Below are 12632 nucleotides of genomic sequence, written 5' to 3' on the forward strand. Positions count from 1 at the left end.
CTGATACCTACAGGACCCCAGTCATTCCTGTAATACGGAGATGCTCCAAATCAATATCTCTCAGGGACTCCACACATTTTGTCACATGCGCCAAATACAACAGGTGTAGACCTTACTGTGGAATGCTTACTAACAAGCCCTTAACCAACAATGCAGTTAAGAAAGGGGGTAGCAGTACCAAGTCAAAATATCCCTGCTACAGTAGAACCACACCTAGTAGATCTAGTCCATTCCAACACCACACCCCTTTTCACCAGCACTGGCTGCACTAGCTACATTCCACCCTGTTCCACTACCTGGAGATGCTGATGACGTCAAATATAGGTGTACAACCGTCAGAATGTAGCTTGACCACTGCTCTGCCACTGTACCCCCGACTTTTGTCATCATGGCCGCCTCAAAGTAGGATGAAGTTGGCTCTAGATCTGGAGTCAGTTTAGTGTTTACCCCCCTAACCATTAACGATGGGATTGGGGAGTACGGTGACCTGATTCTAGACCTCTGGTTAGGTTGCTTTATAACCCAGTCACGCTTGCCCGGCATTCACCTGCACGGTCGGCCTTGAGGCTGTCCCACACGTTGCAGTTGAAGTCATCGTAGCCGGCGAGCAACAGGCGGCCACTCTTGGAGAAAGCCACCGAGGTGATGCCGCAGATGATGTTGTCGTGGGAATAGACCATCAGCTCCTGGTCAGCGCGCAGGTCAAACAGCCTGCAGGTGGCGTCGTCCGATCCCGTGGCAAAGGCGTTGCCGTTGGGGAAGAACTGGAGGGAGGGAAAGAGGGGGGGAGAGAGTGAGGGTTGGTCTGATAAATTCCTCAACGCTCTACATGCGGTGTGTTTGTATGAGCTAGTACATAATGGCTGCTAAAGCATCACCAAGGTGGGTGCTATACATTGGTAATGAGGATACCTTTCATAATGTAAAGCACTTGGTATTGACCAAGTGACCACACATACTAAAGTTGCCAATGGACAATAGATATGTCCACAATCACATATAACATAAATATAGACCACCCTTTAACAAGCTAGCGTAAACTCACCCCAATCCGTACAAATGTGCGCAACCGCAACATTCAAACGAGGCTGCAAAGAAAACTAATGGGACTGTTGCGACTGTGTCGACTTCAAAATCCTGGGTGCGAACTAGGTTTCTATTCAAGCGTTGATCGACATGGTAATGGCTCTATAGTATTGGAGAAAAGTCGAAAAAAACGGACCCTCCGTTACATCTAGACGTGTCATGTCGTAACGTACAGCACTCATAAAGCAACTATTTCTGTCTTACAATCTCTCTCCACCAGGTGTAGCACTTCTCTCATCCTTTAAAAACAAGAAATGGACAGTGACGGGGTAAGGGGGGATACCTAGTAATTTTTTACATCTTCATTGCATGCGATCATCATTCTCAAAGCCACTGTTACCTTCTAAGGTCACTTTAGCACCGCCCTAAAAACCCGATTCAAATTCAACACAAACCTTCAAATATGTATGTGATGACACATTATAAACTATTTATAGTGTTTTATTTCAATTTTAGAGGCGATAAGGTGATAAGTTGGACAGATTGAGTGAAAAAAAGCTATTTTCCCACACAATATCTCTCCTTCACACTCACGCATTAGTTTCGCTTCCCCACCCGCCATTTGTAAAAAGACCCAACGGGGCTCATTGCCTGCTTAAATTATGCAGAAACGGGCAGTGTTTAGGTCATGTAATTTATTCTGTTGGAAAGGGGAGAAATTGTGCTTTACAATGGTATTGACATTACAGTTGATCTGGAAGTATTACGTTTTGGGGCGCTAAAATAAGGGCAATTGTACGGAACAAGGCGATGTACGAGTTTATGTGAGTTTACGTTAGTGTGTATACAATGTCTGTTTTGAAGTCTCTGTACGTCTGAATGAAAAAGACAACCACAGGTGTGGGCAGCGCGCAGCGGAAACACTGGTGACAAAAGACACTGGCATCACAGGTGAGTTTGCGGCTGGCTCCGTTTTGAATGGAGGTGTAGCTAAGTAGGTTGAACGGCGGTCGGGTCGTGTGATTGACTTACGCAGATGGCATTAATGTCCGACTCGTGTCCGGTGAAGGTCTGTCGGCACATTCCTTCTCTGACGTCCCAGAGCTTTGCGGAGGCGTCACATGCCCCGGACACAAACAGCCGGGTGTCGGGCGCCAGCGACAGGCTCATGACGTCACCGGTGTGGCCGGCGAACGTGGTCGTCTGCTGGCCCGTCTCAATGTCCCAGAGAGCACTGGGGGACGGAGAGTGGGAGGGAGGAGAAAAGAGAAAACATCTGAGGGGAGTTTGGAGTGAGTGCCTTCTGTCATACTCCTGGTTTGCATTCAGATATCTGCCTTTTCATGTATTCTCAAAATGTTATCAACACAACAGTGCAGAACTGGCATATCCACTCAGTGAACATGGGATGGGTATCCATCCACCCATTCTTCCTCAGGGTTGGGTTGCCTGTCGCACAGGCAGGCACAGTTCCCTCACTCACCAGGTGGTGTCTCCAGAGCTGGTGACAATCTGGCTGTCATCCACGAAGCGACAGCAGGACAGGTAACCTGGATGCCACAGCAGAACAGACAGTAAGTCAGTCAGTCAGTCAGCATTGAGAAGTAGTCACAACACACAGGGGAAATGGTCTCAAGACAGAAGGAGAAACTAATTGAACTACATTACAGTTTGTACATTATAGGCCTGACCCTGAAGGGTACAAATAGTTTATAAGAAGTGAATGTGTACAACAGAACCAGCTCAATAACACTAATGTGCCTTTTCACAGCAACTAGACAGACACAGCTCCTGTCATGAGACTGAAATAAATGCCATTGAACATATCCAATGCTTCCAAGGTACTGGTAAAAAAAAAAGTAAAAAAAATCTAGTGCATTAACATGACCTCTTCTGCAAACTGAACGTTGACCATAGTCTATCCTGTGTTACAGGTGAGCTGTCCGTGTGTGTACACTGTGGTACATAGGGGTGACTACCGTACCTGTGTGTCCGGCCAGCTCACGGCTGACACGCACGTTGCCCTCGCGGGTCTTGAGGTTGTAGATGGAGCAGATGTTGTCTAGGCCTCCGCAAGCCACGTAGTTCCCAGAGGGGGCGTAGGCGCACGTCATCACCCAGGAGGAGCGCAGTGGGATGGCGTGGACCTGAGAGAGACAGGCGGGAACACTTTGTTTGATTCCAGCATGGACCACATATACTGGGAAGCCTATATCACATATACTGGACATCCTATGTCATTGTCATGAAACAAAAAATGGTGGAGAATCTTTTTGTTTAGTTGCCCTCATGTCTTTAGGTAAAATAATAAAATGTGAACAAAAATGCATTCAAGTGTGAGAGCTTCCTTTTGATTCTTAAAGATGTGGACAGGTCAACCTTACCTTGTTTGTGGTGTAGCTGTCCCAAATAATGAGTTTACCATCCTGGGAGGCACTGACTAAAAGCCTACGGGGCAAAAGGAGAGCAATGACTAAACCAGTGATATTAAAGGAAATCTTAAGAGCACTAGTATTATTAGGGCACATGATTGACTGATATGCACACACCACGAATCCAAACAACACATGTTAAGTTTGGAACTGTTAATAATAACAAAAGACATCAAGCAGAACACAGGCACGCAGACAGATAACTGCTTCCCTATGAACATAGGGTGAAACCAGGTTTTGCATTTTAGGGGTGGTGTGGTTTCCAGGGGCCTTTATGGCTGGGGAGCATCTCACCACTATCTGGGCAAATCAAAACAGAGTCGCCACGGAAACCAGGCCCTTATGGCCAGAGATGGCTGGCTGGGGCACATTGGCTCCCTTCGGACCCACTCAGTGTATGCAAATCACACATGATAACACACGCACGCTAACACGCACACCCACTTCTTTACTCTTCCAACATCCCTATCACGCATAATAGGAAGGACAAGGTAGGTAAACCTATATTATGGGTGTGATGGGTGTAAAACTGTAAGAGTGGGTCAGAAGCGGTAGCTTCAGCACTGGCAGTGATTCAATTCTTCCTGTCTGTGGTTTGAAATCATCTGCTGCTGGTTGAGGCTGATGAAACACTGCTAGGTGTTTGCCTCAGGTACACTAGCCTTCCAACTCCTGCATGCTAAACTGTTGCATGCTTAAAAGAGGGTCAAAGTAGCACGTTTGGAGAAAAAAAAAAGAAATTTTTTAAAATCATGAATAAACCAGGCTTGTATGGATTTATTTTCGCTTTGGGTGAGTTTTGAAAAAAATACGCTCTAGTGGAAAGTTTACTTTGAACCACGGTCGGTGTGTCACTGTCCAAGCAGTTTCTCCAGAGTGAGTAAGATGCTTAGCAGAGATTGCAGCGCATTATCTGACTTTCCAAAGACGCCTGCAATAAAGCAGGACTGGAATGAACTAGCGCTCGTCTACTAGCTTAGCGCTGCTCTATTCACTTACATTTACTGATTACACATTTGCATTTCAATTACCTCTCCTTTTCCATTAGACTACTGGCACCTCAATGTGAACAGAGGCATTCCAAGTGACTTGAGGACTTGCTCTCCTACTCGGAGACACTTCATGAATAGACCCCTGCTCTGAGTCAATTAAAGGAAACCCACCAGGAAGGGAGCTATAATTATTATTACTATACAGTTGAAGTCGGAAGTCTAAACACTTAGATTGGAGTCATTAAAACTTGATTTCAACCACTCCACACATTTCTTGTTAACTTCTTGAGAATACAGGGGGTGCTGTTTTTGCATTAGCATAATTTCCTCTACAGATTAAACTGCCTCTTATTCAATTATTGCTCTTACTATATGCATATAATTAATACCATTGGATAGAAAACAATCTATAGTTTCTAAAACCGTTTCAATTTTGTCTCTGAGTGAAACAGAAGTCATTTGACAGCACTTTGCCTGACCAAGAAGAAGAATGCAAGATGTGTATGCTCGCTTCAACGCTCTGCCTATATATGGTCACGCCACCTATGACCCGAAACACACTTCATTCGTCTTCCTCTGGGTGTCAAGAGGACGTCAGAGGAGAATTTTTTTGTTTATCTTGTACTGACGTGAAATAAGACCTATTTCTTTGGCGTGACCGACAACTTCCGGTTCTCTGAATCGCGCGATTTGGAGGTGCGATTGTCTACTGTTTTGCTGCCGTTACGGATGAAAACTATCTCCGTCTCGAAGTTTGTTTGATACATGTGACCATATCATCTTAATGTATGTTTTTTCAATATAGTTTAATCAGATTATTTGAATTTTTTCGGGAGTTTTGCCGTGTTCCGTTCTGTGACTTTTTTTTACTTTGGCCAGTCGACCAGTACATATGCTAAATGAAGAGGGAAAGTTGCCATTATGAATGGATTGAACGACTCATCAGGACTAAGGACACCTTGATCAACATTCTGATGAAAGATCAGCAATAGTAAGACCCAATTTACGATGTTATTTCATATATCTGTCGTGCATGTGAACTGGTCGGGCGCGCCCAGCTGGTTCTGGCTGGCGTGGCTATGCTAATTTAGCGCTACATTTTGTTTTCGCTATAAAACATTTAATAAATCAGAAATATTGTTTGGATTCACCAGATGTTGGGCTTTCAATATCTGTACGCTGTGTATTTTTTCTGAAATGTTTTAAGACAAGTAATTAGTTATATGACGTTGGTCTCTGTAATTGTTCTGGCTGCGTCGGCACTATTTCAGATTGCAGCTGCAATGTAGAACTGTGATTTATACCTGAAAAATTCACATTTAAAAAAAAAAACTATGCTATACCATAAATATGTTATCAGACTGTCATCTTATGAAGTTGTTTCTTGGTTAGTGGCTATATATATTTTAGTTTAGTCGAATTAGTGATAGCTACTGACGCAGGAAAAAACTGTTGGAGTAAAAAAATTGTGTCTTTTGCTAACGTGTTTAGCTAATAGATTTACATATTGTGTCTTCCCTGTAAAACATTATAAAAATCTGAAATGGTGGCTTTATTCAAAGGATCTGTATCTTTCATTAGGTGTCTTGGACTTGTGATTTAATGATATTTAGATGCTACTATTTAATTGTGACGCTATGCTAGCGATGCTAATCAGTGTGGGGGGGGGGGGGGGGGGGGGGGGGGGGGGTGCTCCCGGACCCGGGGTAGGTGCTCGGTAGAGGTTAACAAACTATAGTTTTCGCAAGTCGGTTAGGACATCTACCCTGTGCATGACACCAGTTTTTCCAACAATTGCTTAGACTAGAGGTCGACCGATTAAAATCGGGGCCGATTTCAAGTTTATAACAAATCGGAAACCTGTATTTTTGGGTGCCGATTTGGCGATTTTTATTTTTATACACCTTTATTTAATCTTTATTTAACTAGGCAAGTCAGTTAAGAACACATTCTTATTTTCAATGACGACCTAGGCAGAACGACAGATTTTTAACCTTGTCAGCTCGGGGGATCCAATCTTGCATTGATTACATTGCACTCCACGAGGAGCCTGCCTGTTCGAATTCAGTAAGCTAAGGTAAGTTGCTAGCTAGCATTAAACTTATCTTATAAAAACAATCAATGACTGTCATTGCTCTAATATGTACTTAACCATAAACATCAATGCCTTTCTTAAAATCAATACACAAGTATATATTTTTAAACCTGCATATTTAGCTAAAAGAAATCCAGGTTAGCAGGCAATATTAACCAGGTGAAATTGTGTCATTTCTCTTGCGTTCATTGCATGCAGAGTCAGGGTATATGCAACAGTTTGGGCCGCCTGGCTCTTTGCGAACTAATTTGCCAGAACTTTACATAATTATGACAACATTGAAGGTTGTGCAATGTAACAGGAATATCTAGTCTCATGGATGCCACCTGTTAGATAAAATACGGAACGGAATAAACGTTTTGTTTTTGAGGTGATAGTTTCCGGATTAGTCAAAGGTATATGGTTTAGAGAGAAATAGTCGACGCGTTATAATTCCTGTAATAACTTGCGGCTGAATTTGAAAGGGGTTCCTTCGTTATATTACCGTTCATGTCTTCCATAGAGAATGTCTTGATCTACTTCAAATAAGGTCTGTGTTTCGTGCAGGCTTAAACCGCCTCGATGTTTTGATACCCGTGTAAATCTCACTAGGATAAGGTAACGTTTGTCAACATATTTTCATAAATCCACTCTACATTTTTTTTTAAATCTTTGCTTATATTTAGCCAATATTGATCAGAGTTACCTTGTCCTATGGATATCTACAGTTATAAAATTGTCACAGTAATGTAAGCCTACACACACACACACACACACACACACACACACACACACAGACCTTATTTTAAGTGAATCTAAAAATATCCTATGGAATAAATGAAGGAACCGCTTTTCAGATTTTGCTAGGTGTCATGGGAATTATGACTCGCACTTTGGTTGTCAATTCTTACCATGCCCATTATTAAAATAGGATTTCCTGCATAAAGAAATTAAAGTTTTTGTTTTCAACATTCATCACAGGTAACTTAAACTCTATTTTTATTCAAACAGTTGGAGTATTTGTCTCCTAAGCAGACTCTTCAGTATCGTTGTCACTTCAGAGCTGTGTGCGTGTGTATTTATGTATTATATTAAGTTAAAATAAAAGTGTTCATTGTTCATTCAGTATTGTTGCAATTGTCATTATTGCAAAAATGTGTGTGTGAGTATATATATACATACATACACACACACACACACACACACACACACACACGTATATATACATACATACACATATATACATACATATATACATACACATATATACATACACATATATATATACACATATATGTATGTATATATACATACATACATACATAGACACATATATGTATACACACACACACACACACACACACACATACACATATATACATACACATATATATACATACACATATACATATATACATATATATGTATGTATATATACATACATACATACACATATATACATACACATATATATACATACGTACATACATACACACGTACATACATACACACGTACACACACATACATACATACATACATACATACACACACATATATACATACACATATATATATACATATATATGTATGTATATATACATATATATGTATGTATATATACATATATATGTATGTATATATACATACATACATACATACATACATACACACATATACATATATATGTATACATACACACACACACACACACACACACACACACATATATATATGTAAACGTTTTTAAATAAATCGTCCGATTAAATCGGTATCGGCTTTTTTGTCCTCCAATAATCGGTATCGGTATTGAAAAATCATAAATCGGTCGACCTCTAGTTTAGACAGACAGATACTTTCACTATATCACAATTCCAGTGGGTCAGAAGTTTACAAACACTAAGTTGACTGTGCCATTAAACAGCTTGAAAAATTCCAGAAAATTATGTCATGGCTTTAGAAGCTTTGACAGGCTAATTGACTTAATTTGAGTCAATTGGAGGTATACCTGTGGATGTATTTCAAGGCCTACCTTCAAACTCAGTCCCTCTTTGCTTGACATCATGGGAAAATCAAAAGAAAATCAGCCAAGCTACCACCCCCCCCCCCCCCAAAAAAAATTGTAGACCTCCACAAGTCTGCTTCTTCCTTGGGAGCAATTTCCAAATGCCTGAAGATACCATGTTCATCTGTACAAACAATGTACACAAGTATAAACACCATGGGACCCCGCAGCCATCATACCGCTCAGGAAGGAGACGCGTTCTGTCTCCTAGAGATGAACGTATTTTGGTGCGAAAAGTGCAAATCTATCCCAGAACAACAGCAAAGGACCTTGTGAAGATGCTGGATGAAACGGGTAAAAAAGTATCTATATCCACAGTAAAACGAGTCCTATATCGACATAACCTGAAAAGCTGCTCAGAAAGGAGGAAGCCACTGCTCCAAAACCACAATAAAAAGCCAGACTACATTTTGCAACTGCACATGGGGGGCAAAGATCGTACTTTTTGGAAAAATGTCCTCTGGTCTGATGAAACAAAAACAGAACCATGTGGCCATAATGACCATCGTTATGTTTGGAGGAAAACGGGGGGGGCTTGCAAGCCGAAGAACACCATCCCAACCGTGAAGCACGGGGGTGGCAGCATCATGTTGTGGGGGTGCTTTGCTGCAGGACGGACTGGTGCACTTCACAAAATTGATGGCATGAGGGAGGAAAATTATTTGGATATATTGAAGCAACATCTCAAGACATCAGTGAGGAAGTTAAAGCTTGGTCGCAAATGGGGCTTCCAAATGGACAACGACCCCAAGCATACTTCAAAAGTTGTGGCAAAATAGCTTAAGGATAACAAAGTCAAGGTATTGGAGTGGCCATCACAAAGCCCTGACCTCAATCCTATAGAAAATTTGTGGGCAGAACTGAAAAAGCAAGGAGGCCTACAAACCTGACTCAGTTACACCAGCTCTGTCAGGAGGAATAGACCAAAATTCACCCTCCTAATTGTGGGAAGCTTGTGGAAGGCTACCTGAAACATTTGACCCTAGTTAAACAATTTAAAGGCAATGCTACCAAATACTAATTGAGTGTATGTAAACTTCTGACCCACTGGGAATGTGATGAGAAATAAAAGCTGAAATAAATCACTCTACTATTATTCTGACATTTCACACTCTTAAAATAAAGTAGTGATCATAACTGGCCTAAGAGAAGGAATTTATACTAGGATTAAATGTCAGGAATTGTGAAAAACAGATTAAATGTATTTAAGTAAGGTGTATATAAACTTCCAACTTCAACTGTATACACACACACACTACCGTTCAAAAGTTTTGGGGTCACTTAGAAATGTCCTTGTTTTTGGAAAAAAGGCACATTTTTTTCCATTAAAATAACATCAAATTGATCAGAAATACAGTGCAGACATTGTTAGGGTTGTAAATGGCTATTGTAGCTGGAAATGGCAGATTTTTGGGGGGAATAACTACTAGGCCCATTATCAGCAACCATCACTCTGTTCCAAAGGCACGGTGTGTTAGCTAATCCAAGGTTATCATTTTAAAAAGCTAATTGATCATTAGAGAACACTTTTGCTGTTAGCACAGCTGAAAACTGTTGTTCTGATTAAATAAGCAATAACACTGGCCTTCTTTTGACTAGTTGAGTATCTGGAGCACCAGCATCTGTAGGTCCGATTAAAGGGTCAAAATGGCCAGAAACAAACTAGCTTCTGAAACTCATCAGTCTATTCTTGTTCAGAAAAATGAAGGCTATTCCATGCAAGAAATTGCAGAGACACTGAAGATCTCATACAACGCTCTGTACTACTCCCTTCACAGAACAGCGCAAACTGGCCCTAACCAGAATAGAAAGAGTGGGAGGACCCGGTGCACAACTGAGCAAGAGGACAAGTACATTAGAGTGTCTAGTTTGAGAAACAGACGCCTCACAAGTCCTCAACTGGCAGCTTCATTAAATAGTACCAGCAAAACACCATTCTCAATGTCAACAGTAAAGAGGCGACTCCGGGATGATGGCCTTCTAGCAGAGTTGCAAAGAAAAAGCCAGACTGGTGTTTTGCGGGTACTATTTAATGAAGATGCCAGTTAAGGACTAGTGAGGCGTCTGTTTCTCAAACTAGAGACACTGATGTACTTGTCCTCTTGCTCAGCTGTGCACCTGGGCCTCCCACTCTTTCTATTCTGGTTAGAGCGAGTTTGAGCTGTTCTGTGAAGGTAGTAGTACACAGCATTGTAGCCTTCATTTCTCAGAACAAGTATAGACTGACGAGTTTCAGAAGAAAATACTTTGTTTCTGGCCATTTTGAGCCTGTAATCGAACCCACAAACGCTGATGCTCCAGATAATCAACTAGTCTAAAGGACAGTTTTATTGCTTCTTTAAATCAGAACAGACTAACTGTGCTAACATAATTGCAAAAGGGTTTTCTAATGACAATTATCCTTTTAAAATTATAAACTTGGATTAGCTAACAACTTGGCATTAGAACACAGGAATGATGGTTGCTGATAATGGGCCCCTGTACGCCTAATGCAGATATTTCATTAAAAAAAATCTGTCGTTTCCGGCTACAATAGTCGTTTACAATAAATATTAACAAGTTCTACACTGTATTTCTGATCAATTTGATGTTATTTTAATGTACAAAAATGTAACTTTTCTTTCAAAAACAAGGACATTTCTAAGTGACCCCAAACTTTTGAATGGTAGTGTAAATACGCTCAGTCTTTATCAAAGTACTGTTTTTGCATAATTTCAGTGTGGAACCTGTTAATGCCGATTCCAATTCTAAATGCCACTTACAGTTCGCAGTTAGTTACCTCAGCCACAAAGTCAAACCCTGCCTCTTTCTACAAATTTGCTTTGAAAAAAATCTGATTTTAAACCTAACCCCCAACCTTAACCACACTATTAACCTTTTGCCTTTCCTTAAATTAATACCAAAAAGCAAATGTTTTTTTTTCATTAAATTTTACGATTTAGACAATTTTGACTTTGTGGCAAGTAGTGACAACCACAAAATTATGCAATTATTTGAAAACTGCAGCTCATTGTTGGAACACATTTTCCCTACTGTCAACCAGTCCATTTAGAATTTGTGATTAAACTGTCATCATTTGGCAAGGAATGTAGCTTGTGTATCTTATCAGTTAGATACGTTTTATAGGCATTTATTTCAGTAGCACGTGTGTGTAGAGGGAGCGGTAGGAACGCAATTGAGTGAGTGAGACACAGAGGGGAAAGGGTGAACTGTGTGATGCTTGGCTTTGCTTATTGTATATTGTGTCCCAGAAGTAGAGGTCGACCGATTAATCGGAATGGCCGATTAATTAGTGCCGATTTCAAGTTATCATAACAATCGGAAATCGGTATTTTTGGACACCGAATAGGCCGAGAACATAAATATATATATATTTCTTTACACCTTTATTTAATCTTTATTTAACTAGGCAAGTCAGTTTATTTAAGAACACATTCTTATTTTCAATGACGGCCTAGGAACGGTGGGTTAAGTGCCTCGTTCAGGGGCAGAACGACAGATTTTTACCTTGTTAGCTCGGGAGATTCAATTTTGCAACCTTACAGTTAACTAGTCCAACGCTCTAACCACCTGATTACATTGCACTCCACGAGGAGCCTGCCTGTTACACGAATGCAGTAGAAGCCAAGGTAAGTTGCTAGCTAGCATTAAACTTATCTTATAAAAAAACAATCAATCATAATCACTAGTTAAACTAGTAATATCATCAACCACGTGTAGTTATCTAGAGTGTCCTGCGTTGCATATAATCGATGCGCTGCTCCAATGTGTACCTAACCATAAACATCAATGCCTTTCATAAAATTCAGCTGTGCTAACATTTTCAAAAGGGTTTTCTAATGATCAATTAGCCTTATAAAATGATAAACTTGGATTAGTCATTTACAACGTAAACACTGTATTTCTGATCAATTAGATGTTATTTTAAAAATGGACAAAATTTGCTTTTCTTTCAAAAACAAGGACATTTCGAAGGGAAATCTAACTTTTGAATGGTAGTGTATGTGTGTGAGATATATATATATATATCTCACACACACTAAGT

The 12632-nt window shown here is 40.6% G+C and overlaps 1 protein-coding gene across 1 annotated transcript in view; it reads right to left on the bottom strand.

Annotated features, from left to right (window-relative positions):
* Positions 1 to 12632, bottom strand: part of LOC129829951 (guanine nucleotide-binding protein G(I)/G(S)/G(T) subunit beta-1) — a 63200-nt gene that overhangs the window by 6273 nt on the left and 44295 nt on the right. Inside the window, exons 5-9 of the mRNA XM_055892007.1 lie at positions 3411 to 3474; positions 3011 to 3173; positions 2510 to 2576; positions 2059 to 2260; positions 548 to 764 (exon numbers count right to left, since the gene is read on the bottom strand). Coding sequence (XP_055747982.1) covers positions 548 to 764; positions 2059 to 2260; positions 2510 to 2576; positions 3011 to 3173; positions 3411 to 3474 — 713 coding nt within the window. The remainder of the gene's footprint in view (positions 1 to 547; positions 765 to 2058; positions 2261 to 2509; positions 2577 to 3010; positions 3174 to 3410; positions 3475 to 12632) is intronic.

This window comes from Salvelinus fontinalis, chromosome 31, assembly GCF_029448725.1.
Source record: "Salvelinus fontinalis isolate EN_2023a chromosome 31, ASM2944872v1, whole genome shotgun sequence".
Lineage (NCBI taxonomy): Eukaryota > Metazoa > Chordata > Actinopteri > Salmoniformes > Salmonidae > Salvelinus > Salvelinus fontinalis.